General features: G+C 43.8%; 2 protein-coding genes across 12 annotated transcripts; both read right to left on the reverse strand.

Moving 5' to 3' along the window:
* Positions 1–838: 838 nt before the first annotated feature.
* LOC122574969 lies at positions 839–11,942 on the reverse strand. Of its 9 annotated transcripts, XM_043743258.1 has the most exons (19): positions 10,815–11,728; positions 9,862–10,074; positions 8,288–9,607; positions 7,707–7,802; positions 7,444–7,623; positions 7,149–7,358; positions 6,829–7,079; positions 6,481–6,670; positions 6,156–6,348; positions 5,321–5,415; positions 5,176–5,199; positions 4,803–4,847; positions 4,537–4,603; positions 4,236–4,403; positions 3,714–3,858; positions 3,519–3,626; positions 3,080–3,232; positions 2,898–2,930; positions 839–2,122 (listed from the first exon to the last, which is right to left on the reverse strand). In XM_043743258.1, the coding sequence occupies exons 3-18, from the start codon at positions 9,056–9,058 to the stop codon at positions 2,903–2,905; spliced, it is 2,724 nt and encodes a 907-aa protein (XP_043599193.1). In that variant the 5' UTR covers positions 9,059–9,607; positions 9,862–10,074; positions 10,815–11,728; the 3' UTR covers positions 839–2,122; positions 2,898–2,902. The 9 variants fall into 9 exon arrangements, with proteins under 9 accessions (XP_043599193.1, XP_043599191.1, XP_043599192.1 ...); XM_043743256.1 differs by lacking the exon at positions 2,898–2,930 and having other exon boundaries at positions 11,200–11,942; XM_043743257.1 differs by lacking the exon at positions 2,898–2,930 and having other exon boundaries at positions 3,714–3,840; positions 10,815–11,942.
* A 151-nt stretch (positions 11,943–12,093) lies between these two features.
* LOC122574970 (protein enabled) lies at positions 12,094–21,101 on the reverse strand. Of its 3 annotated transcripts, none has more exons than XM_043743265.1 (8): positions 20,717–21,101; positions 18,515–18,836; positions 18,232–18,353; positions 18,069–18,130; positions 16,655–17,979; positions 16,369–16,557; positions 15,993–16,245; positions 12,094–15,904 (listed from the first exon to the last, which is right to left on the reverse strand). In XM_043743265.1, exons 1-8 carry the CDS (start codon positions 20,719–20,721, stop codon positions 15,876–15,878), a joined length of 2,307 nt encoding a protein of 768 aa, XP_043599200.1. In that variant the 5' UTR covers positions 20,722–21,101; the 3' UTR covers positions 12,094–15,875. The 3 variants fall into 3 exon arrangements, with proteins under 3 accessions (XP_043599200.1, XP_043599199.1, XP_043599198.1); XM_043743264.1 differs by lacking the exon at positions 20,717–21,101 and adding an exon at positions 18,952–19,860; XM_043743263.1 differs by lacking the exon at positions 20,717–21,101 and adding an exon at positions 18,949–19,860.
* Positions 21,102–21,641: the final 540 nt, after the last annotated feature.

Consider the following 21,641-nt stretch of genomic DNA (forward strand, 5'->3'; position numbering starts at 1 on the left):
GTTGGATATTACGTCACGTCGTCATGACTACCGTCGTCCCGTTGTCGATCTCCCGCTCCAGCGAACTCCGCGAAAATTGGGGCTTCGACCTCGAATTAGGTCAGCGTTGTTCCACTTTGAGTCGCACCTCGCACCTCCGCTCCCACCGAATCTAGACGAAACGACCGGTGACCGCGGAATATCTCGCGTCAACCCCCCTTTTCATCCATGAACTCCGACTTTTCGTTTGCCGAGCCATCTTTCTCGCACACCGATCTGCAAAATCGGCAACGTCGTTCGTTCGTTCGTTCGTCAATCGCTGCTGCGCGATGTACACGCGGTTGATTTTAAATGAAATATCTTGGTCCACGGTCGAACAGCTACGAGACTATACGTAAAGATACTTTTCACGACGACTAGATAACATATTTCTGATTCTTCGGGTTTCGATCGCGTTATCGGTACGTTACGTCTTGTCTCGATGTTTCTTGAACGACGAAACGACGTAACGCAACAAAACGCAACGTACATTTTCATTTAACTTTCAAAAATTTTTAAAAGAATTTAGAAATTACAAAATGTACAAAAGACGTTAAAGATGTGGCTAGATATTGCTTGCCTTCACTTTCTGGTTGAGCCTGACCGGACAGGTTCCTTCCATTTTTACCTACTTTACCTTAAAATATTTCTTTTCGGACATTGAAATAGATAGAAAGATTAACATCTACCTGCTTATATCTTTCCCTGCGATCTTTTCTTGTAATAACGATATCTAGAAGATAATATCATTAGGCGTTTCGAAACAGACGGAATTCTGGGGAAAGGAAAGAAAGACGGAGCCAATAAAGGCACAGTGGCGTAGAATCATAATGTAACCATATTATTTCTTTCAACGTAACACAGTATTATTATCATTATCATCATTGTTACAACAGCTGTTTGAATATGCCCGGCGTAGCGGTTGTAGACCATCGTAGACCATTATTTTCTATTCTTAGGTATGGTAGTAACAATCGTAACAACGATATCGGTAACAACAACAATAATAATAATAAGAATAATAATAGCAATAGTAATGATAATTGTCATAATCGTAATCATCAATTATATTAATTATGATTATAGTAATATTTATCAGCCGGTAATACGTATCATTCATAGATTACGATGCTTTGTTTACGCACGATACATAGGCACAAGTGTGCGCGTTGAAGCGTTTGAGTTTGATTGATCGATACAACGATCGATAATATTGTCAAAAGTATTACTTTCACGGGATAAAGATACAATATTTCAAAGATAACGACAAACTTTCGTATCTAGAGGCACTATCGTTCACGTGTTTCGTTTCTCGTCGATGTCATTTTCTCAAATTCTATCAGATACATCGTATATCCCCAAAAGGTTCTGCCTTTCTTCTTAAAACAACGAGCGAGAGAAACGAACGAAAGAAAAAGGCAAAATGGGTACAATATAATCGCTTAAGGCTTAAGATTACGAATCGATAGAAAATCGGACGTCCCTTTAAGTGTAAAAAGTTTCGTGAAAATTCGAAAGGTTGTAAGGAAACTATAGTAGATAGTAACGGATAAATATCTCGCGATTCGCCACGAACGTTATTTATTTCAGCCGTTCGAGACGTATCGCTCACTCTTCACCACTATCCGAACCGAACAACGTTCTGCTTCTAGAAGAAAGTTGTACACGATTGTGTTCGGTTTCTTCGCTTAATCCGTTTCGTTTCGTTCGCTTCGTTTTCACGTTCGTATTTACGTTCACGTTCGTGTTCGCGTTCGTATTCGTTTTGTAGATATTGAAAAGCGTAATAGTAACAGTAGCGGGTAACAGAGAACGGTGCTACGGCGTTCAAAAGCGCTTCGTGCTTGCAAACCACTCGTAACGCTTATCGTAGGTAGCTGGCAGCCTTTCCTCACGCGAGGTTGCCTACGATATCGTGTACGATACAATAGCGTGATTCGCTTCGCAAATGTGCCACTACGTACGAAGCGATTTGAACGACAATTTTTGTCAGGACAAACGACTCGGTTCTCGAACATGGCCGCAAGTAGATCGTCCAAGATTTCATCAGCAGAGCCGACTGATCGATCTGCGGTCGGGCCGTTGCACGTTCTTTATGCACGTTCTAAAAGAAATTGACAAATTTTACTAAATGTACGTGACCTGTATCGTATCGATGTAACACATTCGAGATCGACGATATAGATTATTCGCGGAGTTTTCACGCTATCTTCGAGAAATTTGAGAGTGAAAAAGATGCATAGAATGCACGTAATATTGAAAAATATCTTGTCAAAGTTCGTCGATCTCCAACGTATTAATTTAGCAGATATCCAATCATTAGCGTAGATATTAGATGCGGGTAATAGAAAATCTGTGCGTCCACCGTGACTGACGAGATGGAAAGAAGCAAAAACGATAAATATCCAAATTAAATCTCGACAGTCACTGGGATGCGACAATTGCTGTAATAAAATATAAAAATCTCCATAATACATCTATCGTCGAATGACAATTTGATTGAACTTATTGAGAGCAGATAGTTGATCAATTCTTATATGGATTTGAAAATTGAAAAACTCTTTGCATAAACTTAAACGTATTGTATGTTAACCCACGCTGGGGTTCAAAGTATCAACGAAGCATTGCCTTCTATCATACGATGAAAATCTCAAACGGACGATTAGTATTTGTAAAAGCGGTACGAGACGTATGCATGTCCATGGTGGTCGCAAGACGCTGCCAATAAGTGATAAAATCACATGAAAGTGCGAGGAATGAACGTTCGTTGCAACTGTTACAGAAAGAGCAGAAAATTCGTTGTTCATGCGCAACTACTTGTTACAGTACCAGAGTTTTAATACCAACAAGTTTTTCTCTGTCAAATTTGAGCAACTTACCCATCTTATTCACTGAGTACCGGTAGCAGAGACCTTACGCGACAATTAGATTAAAAAAAGACAGGATTAGCTGGTGATTCCGCGATAGTTCTTTCTTAAACTATACGTATAGTAACATATTTTCCATCGATTTTGAAACGATTCAATAAGAAATCATAGGACAACGAGGTTCGTCTACTTACAGTTCGATGCTCTGAATGGTAGATGTGGGACACGTGATATCCACTTTAACGTGACAATGCTTGTGACACTTCATTTGACAGTCTCTACACTCGTAACCCTGCTTGCCCAATCTTCGAGCAAGCGTTCGCTTACACACCTCGCATACGGTCCCACTGAAATGAAACGACTCGTTTGACTCCACGCTAATTTCATTCCTAATGCGATTTTTTTCGCAATTGGATAGAATATGACACGCCTCTTGGATGTTAAATAATTTTCAAATATATAAGCGCTAGCACATAGCGAAACGACACGATAAATAAACGCCGTTAAATAATATTATTACTAGGAGGATTCTTTGAAAGAATCGCTCTTGGAGTATAAAGTGGAAAATCTACCTGGTTAAAAGCTTTTACGCGACAACATATACGTAACGTGCCGTGTTCCACGTTAGCTTACCCAGCCATATGTTTCGCTATGAAAGTGTGATCGTTGAATATGTGAAGCTTCGTGCCTTTCTTTCGCCATTTGCTCTTTTGAGCGAGCGACAATGGTACCAGGTAATGCCTGAAAATAAGAGAAACGGATGTCGAATATGACTCGTTCAGCATACGAAAATATAAACCGTAAAACGAACGTTGTGTAGCTACTTACTTTTTAATACCATTCTCGAGAGTCTCGAGAACCAAAGTGGAAGCCTCGTTAACGTAAGTTCTGGTCGACGCTCCGCTTATACCGGATGCTTCGCTCAAACTCGATCGCCTCGAATGCTCTTCCCTCCCTGGTATCGATAAACGAACTATAAAATTCAAGCGAAACAATCGTTTGCATCTCACGTTACGTTAGTCGCGTGTCAGCGTTATTGGCACGGGAAATGTCTTATTGGCAGTGGCGTTAGCGTTGTAACGTTGGCGTGCGTGTATCTTAGACTTTTGTCGGCTGATCGTTTTACGAAGCTCCGTAAAATGCGCGCTACTGCTGTTGCTCGTTGCATCATCGCTATCGGGATGATCGTTGTACTTACCAACGATGCGTGCCACGCACGGGATTCGTGTGCAAAACAAACAAGTAGAATTTTATACTAAAGACTCGGTCTACTAGAGGGAAGAGGCACTAAGTCTGTTCTAAATCAGGAATCGTTTCACGGGCGTAATGTATACTCATGAGCAAACATACCCGAGCCAGGATCACGCGCTCTGTCCGCAGATATAGATCTGGAGTGTTGATCCTCGTGGTTCGCATCACCTTCCGGTCCGACCGATCTGCTTCTCGTCTTCGATCGACTCAGTCGTTTCTTTATCGTTCCAAAGAAGTCTCGCCTTTTTCTTCTCGTTCTGCCCCTTTCTACGATATAAAGAGGCATAATTTACACCAACTATAGCATTCTGTGCGAAAGCTGGAAATGTCTCGATACTTATTAAATGGAAGAGTACGCAGCGAGTAGAAACGATAAAAAAGAGAAGAAAGAGGGGGATACCTTCGGAATTGGAAGAATTCGGTGTGCTTTCTGGTCCCGACGTCACGCTGGTATCTTTCGGTCCATGCTGGAACGAATGAAAACAAAAGGTTTATAAACAGACAGTTAAGGTCGCGGTTGTTTCACAAGCATCGTTATAGACATTTTAGAAGGTTTCTTTTCGAATCGACTGTAACGTAATTAGCGAAAACGTGAGAACGCGAAATTAGAACGGCGCGGCGTTAAGAATAGGACAGAAACGATCTCGTGACAACAAGAATAATTACCTCCGGAGAGATTTCCTGCCAGTTTCCACTTTCCGTCAGGGCGACCTGTGGAATTAGTAAACACACGCCACTCAACTGACGATAATTAGCGTTCTCGTAAAACACAAGGCTGCCTGATTTCCAATTGGTTCATAGATGCAAGAAGGACGTAAATGGGAGACAGGCCGTGAAAAATTAAAGAGGAAATTGGATCGTTCGAATGAAAGGAATGTTATAAATACCGTGGCTTTCGATGCTGGAACGGAAATTTGTAGAACGGACGTAGAATAAGGAGGATCTAAAAAATGCTGATAAAATACGTGCGCGGATTTACAACCATGATCAGGCCGGTGATGACGAGGGTGAGAGGACACGACGTCAAGCAATGGCTTACCTTAACCACCTGCCGCTCTGGCTGCTGCAAAAGAAAAGACACAACAAAAAAAAAAAGTAGACTATAGTCGATAGGTGTTAGTAAATGGAGTAAAATTTGCATAGGTCACGTAATTGCATTCAACGTGCAGACTCATCGAGCGTACCCTTTGCTGGCTGTGCACTATCAGAGTTCCTTTGTTCCCGTTGCTTTGTCCAGTTCTGTAAGGCGAATCCACCACGTTGCCATTCGTCAGATAGTCTGCAAATTACATTTGGTCGCTCAAAATATCTAATCGGTTAGAAGGAAGAACGGAAGGAGGTTTACGACTTTCTACGTCCATCATTCCACCAAGCATTCGTCATTTCGTTTACCAGATAAGTTTTCGCGTGCCTGGCAACGCGACCGCGATTATGCAAGCATATTGCATACACTGTCATCGTGATTTGCCAGGTTCGCTTCACTGGTAGTCGAAATAACTTCGAAGAATCGTCGATCGTAAGAAACTCGGGCCGAGAAGTGAGCGTACAATCGTTTCGTATCGTGCTAGAGGAACGTTAAGGCGAACGTTAAGTAACGGAGTTGATAGAAGAAGGGAGACAGGTAGAGAATTCTATACGTGTACATACGAGTAAACATAGGTCATGCGAATTATTACATGGCAGTGGAAAGTACAATCCGATACTAGAGATGCAGGCACGCGCACGAGAGGGAGAGTTCGTGCCGTTGCTACTACGAACAACGGATAAATACGATCTATTCTATAGTTGTAGAAGAAGAAGACAAAAAAAAAAGAAAAAAATAGAAAACAGGATCTACGTTGCGTTAAAGTACACAGTGAAATGTAACATCGTTTCGGGCGAGACATCATATGTGGCGAGAGTTGCGATGAACTGTTTGAGCACGATTTTTAAAGGGGAGTGACATCACTAATCATCGCTATGTTTTCACACTTGTGAACACGAACGCAATGCCTTTCAGATAAAGTAATTGGTAATTACCCCCTTCGGATTGAACGGTAGAGTCGTACAAGATAAGTGTGCTGTTACCATTGTTGTAATTTAGACTATTGTCGCTGATGAGATTTGTCGGGGTGTAGGTACGAGGAGTCGGTGACACCGGCTTTATCGTCTCCTTCACCTTGTAAGGTTTGCTCCCAATTTGAGGCACCTCCGCGCCCTCGATGAATAGAAACTGAGAAAAGAGAGGACAGAGAGCGAAAGAGAGAGGATAGAAAAGGAAAGAAAACAATGAAATGGCATAGCAAATAAAGAAATTTCGTTAAATTACACCGCGTATGGGCGTTCGTGTCGCTCTTTTACTTACCTCTACGGTCAGAGTGCCGGTGATATCTTCCTCTTCGTACGGTCGATTTTGAAGAGGTATGATCTGTCTCTGACTGGGATTTGCGAGCAGCTCGTCGATACCGACGATACCCAAACCTAAGAACCGTTGGGTCTTATTTACGCGATCGTAGACCTCCAGCAGTACTTCCGACGTATTACGATTAACATCGCTGCAAATTACGAACGATCGTGAGATTCGAGCAGGTAAAAACGTATATTTTGGCTGTTCTTTCGTCAGCAACGAAGAAATAGAGAAATCGGTCGACTTCGATGACGACGACTCCGCGTCGAACCGACGCGCCGCAATGTTTCGTTCCGAATGACTTACAATAGAAATGCCTCGTCCCACAATGGGTTTCGAGCATCCTTCTTGACGGACGTTTGATTTTTCTGCGGTGGTTCGTCCAATTCAACGACGCAATACGGTTCTAAAGCGCCCTGCTCGCCGCCTAATTCCGTCGCTTTCACCACCTTGACCAGCAGCCTTCTGTCACTGGCAATATATTGATTTTGCGTCGGTGTTGGACTTTGAGTTTGAAGTCGTTGTCTGGAGGCTTGAAGCGAACCACTCGACGTCGTCTAGACGAATTAATTATTCGTTATGTGGAAAAGGGACGGCGTATCCGAGTCGTTTAAAAATAAATTTACCACGTTGTCGTAATGCATAGGCATCGAAAAGCTGTGTTGCGTGGTCGCCGGTTCCCTCCATAACCGTGGACAGCTCGGATATTGGAACAAATTCAGATGAACATTGGTCCCCCTTAACGCGCCTATTACGATTTCCGTTACGACTTCCTGCAATTGGCTCTCGTCCAGATCTTTCTTTATCGTGCCTACTTGGGCCAGCGAGACTTTCACCTAACGTAAAGGCGAAAGTACCAGGATAACGAGAGATATCACGAAGCAACTGGTTGCAAAAATAACGTAAAAATATGATACAAACGTCCGGCCAGCCGTCGCATTTCAAGTCTAGCAGAAGCTTCTCGGTGATGCAGATGACGTTTAATCGCGCGCGGAAACGATTTACGTTTACGCGATAGTGGCTGACTTCGAGTTTATCAGCCTTCCGGCGAGACGCTTTTAACTGTAACGCTGGAGTTGCTTCGCAATCGCACGTGATCGTCTGAAACGAAATAAACGAGATGACCATACTTGAAACGATCCTTGACACAGAAAATATGTGATGAAAGAATATTTCATACGTACCACGTCATCCTTGGAGTCGCATTCGCAAAAGATGTTAGAGAGATTCGGTGGATGTGTTTCGGGTAAAACTCGGACGAACTCGACTCCGACTCCGTGCTACGAGTAACGAGAAAACACGAGTGAAAACGCATTTTTCCGTAACGATCGACGAATTAAGAAGAGGCTTTGTTTTTTCATTTTTTTTTTTTAACTTTAAATAGATTCTATTCGATGTTATCGCGGAGCTGGTTCGTAGAAAATGAACGGGCCAACGATAAGCGCGTGTAACTTGACGAGCCTAAAACACGATTTCTAGGGCCTCGTCGATAAAATTGTCCGACAGCGTAGCGTGAATGGGTTAAGACGATGTTTCTGTCGCTCAGGAATACCTACGCGGTACTCAACACGCAAGAACATCCTTCCTTAAACCTCCTCTGATTCGATATTTCTCCGATCACTGTCTCTCGACACGTCGAAAGATATTCGTGAGACAGGAGCATGAGCAATCCTAGCGTAGCAGGTCTTTTATCGAGAAAATCATATCGTTACGAGACAACGGTAATGCCGATGAGAGCATTGAGCGGATGAGAATATCGGCTCACCTCGTCGACGGAATTGCTGGTAAAATCATTGAGAGACGCGACCCAAGCAGCCAGGAGTTGATCCAATATCGCTGGATCTGAGTAGAGCCAAACGATGATCTCGTTGACCCAGCGTACGGCATCCGGGTCGGCCCCAGTGGCGGTCGGCAAATTCAAACTTTTGCTACTTCTTGCGGGGCTGATGAGAACACCGGACGACTTTCTGGTGAGACGTTTGCGTACAGGAGGCGTCGGTGGAACGTAAGAGGACGGCGACGAGCCGATACCGGAAGTTGAACTGGTACCGCCACCGGAAGGATGAGGGGCGGCTGCGTGCGATCCGGAACCGGCGCTGCCGCCACCACCTGCCCCGGCCCCCGAGGATACCGAACCCGATGAAACGATTTTTTGCTTGCCAAGCGAAAGTAACTTGCCTCCACTACCGCCGCCACCACCTCCACCACCGGCAGTACCACCACCACCACCAGCACCACCAGCACCAGCACCACCACTGACACCGACGCTATCACCGTGAACGATATGGCCGTCCTTGGCGGTAACTATTGCCCCAGAACCGAGCTCGTTTAAAACGAATCGATTGTAAACGTATTTGCCGACACACAGTACCACTAATCCGAACAACATCCAGCCAAATATCAGCATCGATAACGTATCCATGGTCGTATCACCAGCTGAGTCGAAACTGCATATCAGATCGTCCACCCGCTCGGCCAAGTCGGCCATATTGCCCCATCGTTCGGCCAACCAAGTCCAATTGGATTCCAAAAACATTCTTTTCTATTTTCACCCGCTAGCGAACAGCGCCCCACTACTACCGTATTACAAGTTATTAATAGATCTTGCGTATACCCTGGGCCCCCAGGACTACGGCACTGTCTCCGTGTCTTGATTTTGCCCAACGACCGCCTCTCAGCAGTTTTCCTTTCCCTGGGTCACATCGATGTCGATCGTCGACTCCTTCGCCCGCAACGCGCTTTTCCACGATCTCGCGACGCTCCCCCTTTTTCCCCCGCGTTTTTAACTCGATCTTCTTCCCGCCGATCCGTCGAGACTCGTGCTTTAAGAGCTTTCGGTGATCCGTGCTGTAGCCGACGCGGACGAACGATCGCGAGCGATCGTGGTCAAAGATCGACGATTCTTCTTCTCTCCGATCAGTTCTGAGTCTTTAAAATTCCATCTCGACACCTGCACGGTCTTATTGTCACCATTAACAGCGTGATCACTGCGACGAGCGTGACCACTGTGATCGTGATAGTAATCGTAATTGTTCCCACTTTGCCAAGTCGTAAACACGTTCGATTTCATTGCCGCCTCCACACGCTGAAACAACAATGATCAGTCGGTCAATGGACGTACGGCGGACCGAAACTGTATACATATTATTTTCGTTAGAGCATCGTGTACGATTGTTTATCGATCAGACTTTGCAACTAATCTCAGACCGATATGAGCAATTATGTACACGAGATTCCGAAACTGATAACATACATGAAAAAAACGTCATGGGTACTGAGAATGAGATAAGGTATAATTCTGTATTTACGTGTACGGACAATAGTACAGTTTCCCCTTACCAGTGTTTCGTCATCGAATGCGTCATCTCTCGCGATTTGCGGATCGCGTCATCTCCTATTCGTGTTGTAGCGGAGCCTCGTCGCAGACCTCGTCGAGCGTCTGAGGCAGACACGGTGAACGCGTTGCTCGATCAATGATCGACCACTGGCCCGTGGATCTAGTGACACGCGTGATTTCTGCTCGCTACCACGTTCTCTCGAACACGTTTTGATCTGTCAACGTTCGAATACAAATGATTTTCAAACGCGAAACAAATATTTGATCGATATTTTCCTAATCTACGTGGTTCGTGCTGGTCTAAGAAGCGTCATCGTAAGCATCGACTTTTTCTAAAATAAATGAAATAAATTAAATAAAGAAATAAAATTATTTTCGAGCTCGCGACAATTGAAGAATCTATCTGCGTTGTTGGCGTTCGATGCAATTACAAGAAAGGCCCTGGTTCGATGCACGAGAGAACGTGCACGATATTCACGTGACACACGCGATATATAAACCTATTCGTATTTCAGCGCGTCAGACGTAGTACACACGTGAAATTATGCATACCGATCCTCCAACTTTAAATCTCACAAGACTTATTTCCTATTGCGAACGACGAACGTAAAACGAAACGAGCGAACCAGATTACGAACTGGTGTGCTAATTTGCCACGGTTCCACGACTTTCCATCGATCCGAGTGGTCAAGACAACCGGCACGTTGTCTACGGCTACGGAACGTTTCGACGGTGTCTCGTAACGCGATCGATTCGTCCTCTCGCGATGCTTTAGCCTCGATCTCTCTTCGCTTTCGACGATCACGCGTTATTATGCACTGACGGATCGACCGAGACTACACACCGTAGTACTCCAGTTAATTGTCGTTTCGCCTAAGACTCCGGCACGCGGTGGTTTGCTCTGCACGGTGCTCTATAATTGTACATGGATCGCCGCTCCTCTGATTACTCGTACCGTGATTATCGTGACTGTACAGTGTATATTCGATCGTTGCAACGTGTATCTTTCATTTGTTTGCCGGTGATTTTGCCACGGTTCCCAGCGCCCACGTCTCGTCGTCTCCAAAAGTCTCACTGTGACGCGCGTCTCTCCCTTTCCGCTCCTCTATCGCCGCAACGCGTGGTCGTCCGTGGTCCGCAAGGCGCAAGCGCGTTTACTTTGCCGCATCTACCTTTACGACTTTCGTTTCTTTCGTTTCCTCCAGTCACCTATACCGCGCGATACCAACAACGGTTGACCTCATTTTTCCCGCCCGACTAGTTCGAAGCGAGTTTCACGGTCGTTCGCACGTTTTCGACAACTTCCGTTGTCGCGCGACCAACGTGTTCCAAACGGGTACCTGCGGTAGTATCTGTTCGCAGGTCCCGCGATCGAACCAGCGAGTAGTGGCGAGAAAGAGAGAAGGCGCGGCGTTGGACGAAGTGACCGGGGCGCCAGTCGGCGACAGGCGATCTCCTCCGGCGAGTCGGCGGCACGGTGTCGCGACGGGAAACACCACGGCGAACGGTTACGTTCCTACTACAAACTTAGGTCGATCGAGGCGCGCGTCGCGCTCTCTCGATAGTCTTTACGCGTTATCGATCCGCAACGAACCGCGAAACACCCATAGGTCGCACCCATGGCTCCTACATGATACGCGAGTCTCGTACCTATGTGTGGGTCTATGAAACGAGTAGTCGTAATCGGAAACGCCGTGACCGCGATCGGCCACGCTAGGTATCCTTCGTGATATCCTGCTGTTTTATGCGTCATTCGTTCTTTCCCCTTCTCCAGGCCTCTTCTAGTCAGCCCTCGACTCCATATCCTTTTCCCATGGGTACAGACCTTCCTACGCCCCTTTACTTCTCTCTCTCATTCCCTCTCTCTCTCTCTCTCTCTATCTATCTCCCCTCTCCCTTTACATCATATTCTTGGACAAGTGACGCATCGTTGCTATAGTAAGTAGTGAACGATCGAAAATCAGCGACGAGGAGTGGAATCGATGTATACGATTATCGGTGACCTGCATGGAGCGGAGTTCATCCAGTGCGCGGGTTTCTCGAGAGCATGGTTTATGTCGTTGCTTACCGATAGATAAGGATTCTACGGGTCGTAGAGATCAGGAATCGTACTCGCGAGACGATGAAACAGATCTATAAATAACTCGATGGAATCATCGGATCGAGCGGACTGGAATAAAAACTTTTCTTTTCGCATTAAAGTTCGGATTAAAGGGAATCTATTCTCTCGTTGATTGAGCGTATACTTTTTATTGTTTCGTCATTCATTTACATACAAATATTTTCAAGATACGTCTTAAGAAACAGTGCGTGTTCGGCATCGGTTCTTCAAACTTCGTACGTTAGTACTGCTAATTGTATTTCGTATAAATTTTCCTCGCGATCGCTTTAAACGCTAATAGAATACGCTACGTGGCCTCGTCGAGCTTTTCTTTTCGATGAGTCTAGGATGCGTTCCGTCGTTGTCGTTGCCAGTTGTAGAACCTAGATAGTTCGCTAAGGGACGATATCGACGTTTCTCGTGACCAGACGACACACCATTTTTGTTTGCCACACGAAGGGTGCGGCCCGATTCTCGCAAAGTAATCGAACATGTAAACGCTGCCATTTCGTTTCGCCACGAGGCTACATTTATTCGTTACAACGTTCATAATTACCATATGCTTTTTCCAATTATTTATTCTTCGTTTACATCGTCGATTTACATATATTATAAACAACGACGGGAAACGGCGACGAGACTCGACGGTCGGCTAATAAGTCACGCGAACTTAAAGTATCGCTGATACGCACGCATGCGTATACGCGGTGAGACGTAACAATCGTTGTTTCGGACAGAAGGAATAATCGGCAGAAACTGCGAGCGCGTTATCGAACTTGAAGACGAGGGAGGCAGGTTCATTAGCGAGTAAAATAAAATTTCTTTCTGCTTTTTTCGAACTCTCGTTGCCGTTGCGTCGCACGTAATACATAAAATAGCGTTTCACTCGTTATTCTTTTATATCATACGTGTATTTTCTTTTGCTGCTGATACATTAATTATAATACACACCGTTTATAATGGCCCTGGACACGGTACAGTCTCGCCGACTCGGCTCGATTCGTCCCGATTCGTCTCGATTCGTCTCGATCCGTCTCGATTCGTCTCGATCCGTCTCGATCCGACCCGATTCGTCGGTGTCGCAAAAACCAACGTCGATTCGTTATCGGCATGCTCTCTCTTTTGCGCTTCTTAAATAATTTCAATCGTAACAAACACTCTTTATGCTCGCGCGTTTAATCTTGTCATATTAAAATTATCCATGTATGATATATGTATATATAAATATACATATGTTAAATATAATTATAAATGCATCTAACACTAGTCGCTTTTCTCGTACCCCGTGCAAGTTAGTTCATTCCCTTGAATCCATCGAACGTTCACCGTTGCCGCGCCCAAAAATTTCCCTTCTCTCTTCCTCCCTCGCTCTCGCTCTCTCTCTCTCTCTTTCTTTCTTTCTTTTTCTCTCTCCTTTACACTCTCCTTTACACGCGACATCATCGCCATTTGACATTCGCGTGCGCATTCATGGACACACACACGTTCGATACGTACGCGCGCGCACACACAATGTCACTCATACACGCACACATCCTCATACCTGCTCCACCTGTTGTTCAATCGTTTAAAATTTAGTTTTGCATCTTCGAACGGAAGGCTTCGTCAAATCGTTATTTTTTCCCTTTTTTTCTTTCTCAAGACAACGCAACGTTTATTGCAAGATCATTAAGTTTACCGTGGAAAGCTTAAAAAGTAGAGTAGAAACGTAAATCATTGAAAAAATATAAACCCCGATAAGCTTAAAAACCTTGAGAAATTGTACATTTCCATTAGTGGAATGCGATAGACAGAGCGATAGGAATACGTTATTTCAATGTAAAATGCATCAAATGGCAAAGAACGTTGCCGGAATATGTACTTATGTACTTATCGTTACAATAAGAGTATCAGTTTATTCAGTTCAGTCGGCTGTTGCTTAGCGCCGTATCGGTATTATTATAAAATTGATCGTTTCATTTTCTTTTCTCAATTTCACGTTAAAACGTTAAAACACCTTGAAAGAATGTTTCACGGTAAATGCAAATGGAATATGTATTGAGATCGACGTACCAGTCTGGAATTACAGTTCCGTGAAAAAGTACATAATACAAAGGAGAAAGGTTGATCGAATAAAATCAAAAGTGAATCACATTCATAGAGAATATTTGTGCGAGAACGTGCGAAACGATGGGCAATTGTTAATTATCAGTTACATCTCCGAAAGACACACGTCATATCGAGATATTAGCTTATCCCATGGAATAGTGACAGTGTATCGGTGATTAATTAATACCTTTAATCTTTACTTTCCTTATACGACTAGAAATTGAGATTTAAAATTTAGTTCGATAATACTTAACATTATCGTTGCGCTCTTAATTAGTGCGTTAATTTAGTAAATCAGTTATCACAAATCAGTTATCTTATGAAACAAAGAAAAAGAAAAAAAGAAGGAAAGAAAGATGTTAGTTAAATGTTAAATGCAATGAATCGTCAATGTTTATCGCGCGTCATTCGAATTTAGATACGCACATATCGTAGTATGTCGTCATATCGTGTCATATCGCGTCGTACATCGAATGACCGGTGATATAGTAGCACGTTCGAAAATACATACATAGATATTGCGAGGAATGGATACACGATTATCTTTTCTTCTTTTTCTTCTCACTTCTTTCTCGCGCTTCATTCTTCCTATCATTTTCACTCTCTTTCTCGCTCGCTCGCGCTCCCCGAACTTTGTTCTGGTTGTATGCAATAAATGCCAATAAGCTGGTGCGAATCAGCGTATACACGGCTATATTATAGATACATAGAATATATATGAACTGCAACGTTAATTTTCTCATTTTCCGTGAGAATCGTACGAGAGACGATAAAAAAATATAAGAACGGAGAGTAGTATACAATATCGATAGCAAACACGATCGCCCTGTCGTGACCAGGTCGGTCATTTGTCGAATTTTGAATTTGTTGTAGCGATCAATGATGCGTAAATATAAAATCGATGTAATCGTTTAACGATCGGATCATGTGGGTGTATTTAGAGGAATCTCGAATCAACCGAGAAGTCGTTTATTTGAAAATTGTGTGGCAATCGATCGATGATCGCTTTCATTCTGTTCTACCTGTTTTACGGTACCGAAACATTTTCACTTGGAATGTATCGAGCTGTGCGTTATTAATGAAATCTGTACATGGAAGTAGTGGTGGTATGTACGAAAAGATCCAAGTAAGATTCAATTTAAGTTGCGTGCATTTTGATAAGAAAATTGGGAGCAAATGTTCAAAAAAAAAAAAAAAAAAAAAAAGAAAAAGTTGCATCACTATTGTGAAACAATTTAATGCGCGTAAGTTCTTTCAGCCCCAATTTAAATGCATCTTAGACTAGAGAAATCTCTTTTATAAATCCTTACGTATCTTTAGCTGAGTTGAATTCCGTGATATTTACATAGAAACGCAAGCGTTTACCATTGTGCGTGGGATCAGCTTTTATGTTACGTCACGATAGGTTGCTCGATTTAACTACGAATAATACTTGTCGGAACAAGGAGAACAGCAATCGTCATTAATGAAAGAGAAATAGTACGATACCACCGAAGACTAATACGGATGCAAATGTAGGCGATCCGTGATGTGTGCTGTGCATCGAATTGGTAGAATCAGAATCGATTTTATCCAAAGTTCACGTTGCTTACTATTCGTCCAGTAAGCAACGAGAGAGTACGGTTCACTTAGAACACTAGATTAGATATAACGTACTTACACACAAACATGTCTGATATACATGGGGTATAACTGCATTCCATTTTCGCGAATACGTAGTAAAAAAAAGTCGTGTACGGTTGTCGATGATCGTTTCGATTGATCTACACAGTAGTAGAATTCTTCATTTCTTCTTCGCTTTAGTTCAAACTGGTCCGCGTCTCATCTTTATCTTCTACTTAGTTCTGCTCTGACAGCTGAAAATATAAAAAGGAAAAAAAGAAAACAATAGAATGCATAAACGATTTTTAAACACATTAACACGTTTGATCGAACTATCGTTACCATCTACAATCTCTTGTTTTATCTTTTGAAATTCTTTGCGCACTTCCTTGATAATCTCCACTTTAAACGCCTCCATTTCTTGAACAGTAAGCACAGCCCCGTCGTTAACGCCGTTTACTTTCAGGAGCGTATCCTCAGAAGCAGAACCAAACCTCTTGCGGACAGATTTCGGTGATTCGGCACCGTTCGAGAATTTATTATTCGACAAACTGTTCTTATCCCATGATTTCTTATCAGGTGAACTTTCAGGTTCCTACAAAAAAAAAAAAAAAAAAACAAAAGAAAATAAAAAGAAAAGAAAAGACGTGTTGCAAGTTGAAGATTGGTAACAATAAATTTAAACACAGAAAGAACATTACAATCGAGAAAAACCTACTTGCGGTTGTTCGGGTTGTTTCTTCTCAACGGCAGCCCGTCTACGAGCTAGAGTTTTAGCCATTTCGTCCATCATAGAAGCCATTCCACCACCTCCGCCCCTTCCTAGAGTGCCGTAATTCCCGCTGTTTCCAGCACTTCCGCTGCTGCTAGTACTAGAACCACTATTCTCCACTGGTTGCTGCGACGCCTAGAATAACATGGAAACAGTCACGTGAGAAAGAGATAAAAAAATCAGTAGAGAGAAAGACGAAAGTTAAAATAAATTCAAGACGAATGATACGAACCTGCTGCTTCTTTTTAAGACGAGTCGCTTGAATTGCAGCAGCCAACGAATTGGAATCCGGCGATGGTTCGCTGGCAGTGACGGAGCTTACAGATCCAGTAGAACCAGATGCAGAAAGGGGATTAAGATTGGTAGCGTTGACTTTTGGAGCAGGCGGTGGAGGAGGTGGAGGAGGAGCAGGTCCAGCCAGCGGCATCATAGGAGGAGGTTGAGGACCGGCACTGCCAATGGGAGCGTAAATATTAGGATTAACCGGTGGCACATGATGTCCACTGCCAGGGCCGGTACTGCCACTGCCTGCATTACTTCCGCAATTACCACCGCTGCCACCGGCACCGGTGCCAGTGCTGCTGTACTGATTCACCGAGTTTGATGGTGTTCCATAAGGATTCGTAGCGGCCGAAACTGCCTGTAGTTGGTTGTTACCATACTGTGCCTGTGCCTGAGATACGACACTGTACTGAGACTGGTTCGGTTGGCCAACGTTGACTGCGACACCTACCCCGTACTGGCCTGTCGTCGCGGTTCCGCTGCTCGCGTACTGACTAATCGAATTACTACTTCCATACTGATTTCCACCAGCACCACCCGTACCACTACTACTTCCACCGCCACCGTATTGGTTCGCTTGTCCTGGTTGTCCGCTAGGATACGCATTGCTAATTTGTCCGTTGTTATTGTAGAAGTTATTTTGATTTCCGGAGGGGTACTGACATGGACTTTGCCCGACGACAGCGACGGTCGCGTACTGATTACTATTTGGCGCACCTCCGTACTGGTTTCCTTGAGTACTACCGTAAATCGACTGCGCTTGAGATTGATTCGGTAGATTCGACTGAGATGACGGGGATTGCGCGTATTGGTTCATCATCATTGGGGGTGGTGGTACCGGTGCGTTAAAGTTTATCATCGTCGGTGGACACGGTGGAGCTGCCGCCGCCATAGGAGGCTGAGGCGGTGGTATCGGAGGCGCACCTCCGCTCGACATTTGTCCTGCAGCAGTTCCCATACCGCCGGCAACTTGCATCGATTGCATAACAGTCTGCTGCTGAGGTTGAGGAGCTGGCGGTGCCGACGATGTTCTGTGATGACCGGATTGTGATTGCTGCTGCATTGGCTGTTGTTGCTGTTGCTGCGCTTGATGCTGCTGCTGTTGTTGCTGTTGGGGTGGTTGCGGCGGCGCTGGTGGCTGCGGTTGTTGTTGCACAGTTTGTTGAGGCGTTTGCTGTTGCGGTTGTTGCTGCTGCTGCTGCTGTTGTGAAGTAGGTTGTTGTTGTTGCGATGCGAGGGGGCAACTCGGGGAAATTGCGTTTGGGCTATTTGTTGCTGCAAGAAGCACATGAGTCGGAAATGTTTCTCCAATCTCGCGACCTCTATCCGATAATTCGTCATTCATTTATCGCGTTATATCGTACCTTGGCTTTGCTGAGACATTCTGCGTTCCTGAATGATCGCCACATCCTCCCTGGTCATAGTTCTGGCCAACAAATATACGATCAACTCTTTCCTCATCTTCTCGGCAATAATTTCTTTTTCGATATGTAGGTGCAAGAAAGAAAAAGCATAGAGAAAACGAACCTGTATCCCATATCTTCGTCATATTGAGCATTAGTCGGTTGCTGTTGCTGAAAGACGGATTGCTGCTGGGTAGCTGAGGCGGGGGCAAGACTTCTCGATATGTTGCTTCCATTGCTCAACACCTACGTTAAATGTCAAACAATTACTAAATAATGCACGTCCTGATCCATGTTTATCGATAGATAAACTAGAAGTAGAAGCGCTACGACTGTGCAGTTTAGCTTTACGTTAGTTGGCGCTTCTTTTCCAATGTGTGTTCCTGTTTCTATCGGTTTAAACTCACATCGAGCGCTTGCAGCATCGCTCTGGCAAATGCGTCGGCGTCGTCCTTACTGGAGAAATTCAGACCGTATACTTGCTTGTTATCTCGCCATTGGTGAAACGTGACTGTTGCCTGATTGTACTTCAGTCCCTTGAGGATCGCGCAGTTGATGACGATCTCGTGATCCTGCAACTTTCTTCCCACCACGCGAAACGTATTGTTCACTTGGTGATGATATAACTGAACTTTGGAGAGTCCTGAAGAACTGCCACTCGGTACCCATTTTTTATTAACGTCGTCATATACCATTACCGACGCACGAGCGGACGATATGCTCACTTCGCTGAAACATAAGGAGAGGCACGTTTTCTTCGTTATATGTCTACCTTCGTGGCCTAAAGAGTGTAGCGGTTATTTGCATGAAATAATCGAAATACAGCAAGAGTAAATGCTACCACGATCGATATTCTTCCGGAAGGATTTGCTGCGGTCGACGAGAATACGAGTATCGCCTCATTATTTCCTCGTTCGTTGGAATCGCGAGGAATTTTTCCCAATTTTTTCACTCATATGATTATTAAACCAAGGAATTACGAGATTTCGCGTACAACGTTACGTTCGGTGTCACTTTCACCGTGCGCGGACCACGTTAAAACAGCACGAGCCGCTCACGAAATGAGAACAGAACGAAACGGAATACTAAAAGATACTGCCACTTCCTTCTTTGCTCAGCGTACGATCAGACAAGCCTGAATTCGAGATAAGAGCCGGAGTAGTATCCGCGATACGCGTAGTTTTCGAGTTTTCCCGTGTCCGTTGTTGTGTGACTCACTTTTTTTTTTTTTTTATATATAAAATAATTGGCAAAGTGTTGCGTGTGATTGAATCAATTCAACGTGTGGTTTAGGAAAACCCGAGGAAACGAAAGTTGAAAGAACGTAGTTGGCTCTAAAAATCTCTGTCGTAGGAGAGACGACGCTATTCTTTCGTGTTATTTGCGTACAAGTGATAGAACAGAGGTTCGCGTCACTGGCCTCTCGCCGATCATGTTACGGTATAACCCTTTTAAAACCATTCCCTTTTTTACATGCCCTTAACTCTCTCGTTCTCACTTTCTCCCTTCCTTCCTTCCTCCATCTGTCTCTGTTTTAGAACAGCAGATGCTCTCGATTTTCGAATCGAAATTGAAACGTAAATCCAAAATTTGGCGTTTTATCGAGAAACATACGTTTAGATGCGTATTAGGACTTAGCCAAGTGCAAAACGCGTCGAACGTGAATCATAATGTGACTCACTGATCGGCATAAATATGTCATCGAACAAATTCATTCATATCTTTTCCTATAAAGTAGTAAAAACGTGTGCCGAGGTGAATGAATCAGTGTCAGCGGCGATTACAATATCTCGGGCTCAATGTCATTGGTATTTACTTTATCAGGAGTCTGTATAAAATATATAGAAAATTATTTTATAAACATTGTTTTATAAAGATTTATTAACGATCAGGAGGAACGTAAAAGATATCGAAAATTTTAGTCCGCAGAAAAAAGCTGTGAAATATGCGCTTGCGTGTAGCAGATCTCTCGTCTAACATAAACAAATGTGTGCAGTGAAATTTTTCGCCTAACACTAATCCGTCTTGTGTGTGGTATACACGCGCGTACATGAGTTGGGTTTAGATAAGGGTAACCCGAGGAAGCGTGAATAGTATGTTCGTTCTGCCTGGACGTAGAAAGGACAGGTATGAACAAAAGTCGCTTGCGTTTACGATACACAAAGGCGTCGAGACGCAAGATTTGGAAGCACGTCAGAATATCATCCGGCAAGCAAGACTAAAAGCGGATCAACGGATGCGTGAAAAGAATACTCGATTAGTAGCGATGCAGCCGGTGAGGGTGAAAGAACTGACACGTCTCGAGATACCCGATAAAAAAATAATCGCGAAGCCCTACCCGAAATGACTCCTAGTACATACAGATCCTTTTCGAAAAATTTGAACGCCAAAGAGACATTGCATTGCACCGATAGACAATGGACACATCAGTGACGAAGAGTAAGAAGAGATGCCCGAGCTATTAGAGGTATCCGTTGGTAGCCTACGGGATAAACAATGACCAAAGACAAAAAGAAGCTGCGTTTGAACCCATATACCGAACTCGGCTCGATTTTGTATGACTCGACCCTCTCTCTCACTCGATGCTGTGTCGTATACGTGGAACTTACTTCATGTTTGTTTCACTGGGAAGCGTATGCTATGCCTTCATGCAAGCCGTATTCCTGCTTCTGCACAGTATATCACCGATTCCATGAAAACACGCGAGATTCGGGCAGGATTTGCGGTAGTTCGACATAAATAACGTACGGCACTAACACCACCCCGACACCCTACCTATGCACATCTAGCCAGCCATATTGCCGACTCCAGGCCCATACTCCTACCACCCTTCGTCTCGATGCACACGTTTACCTAGAGGGAACACTCGAATTGCAAGCGTTAGTACGCTCTACCATTTTTACTTTCTCGTTCTATCGTCTATCTCCTTTCTTCCTTCTCACTTTCTTTGTCTCGCTTATTTTGCTCGCCGCATTATTTTTTCGTTCACAGAAAAAATATAAAATTCTGGCAATATATATCGAATCGGTCCATTCTGTTCGTGTTTCGATTCGATCAACAAGGTGTAGCTATTTATCATTGTGAGATATAGCTATTTACTTTGACAGTTCGGATGTTGACCAGCGATATGTAGTTGAGATATTACCACATATTGCGCAATTTCAAACTCGATTATCGATGTCAGATTATCGATCGAAACAAGATTGAAATTATTTTAGCAGTGATCATCGATTTATCGAGTATTAATATTTATCAATGAATTCAGATACGATCGTAACGATACAACAAATTTGTATCGTGTATCGTCGAATGGTTTGAATCGAGTAGAGCATCCTAGATCGATATTCATTAGGAGAAAGTTGTAACTAAAGATGTACGAAATAAAAAGGACGCATTTGTTAATAATTATGTACGAATAATAAATCTCTCATATGTATATCAAACTCTTATGGACGTACATACACAACGTACATGTGTATATACGGCTTTCATTCAGTGTAGTTACTAAAAAGGTGTGACTAGTGGCCTGTCATT

Source organism: Bombus pyrosoma, linkage group LG14, assembly GCF_014825855.1.
Source record: "Bombus pyrosoma isolate SC7728 linkage group LG14, ASM1482585v1, whole genome shotgun sequence".
Lineage (NCBI taxonomy): Eukaryota > Metazoa > Arthropoda > Insecta > Hymenoptera > Apidae > Bombus > Bombus pyrosoma.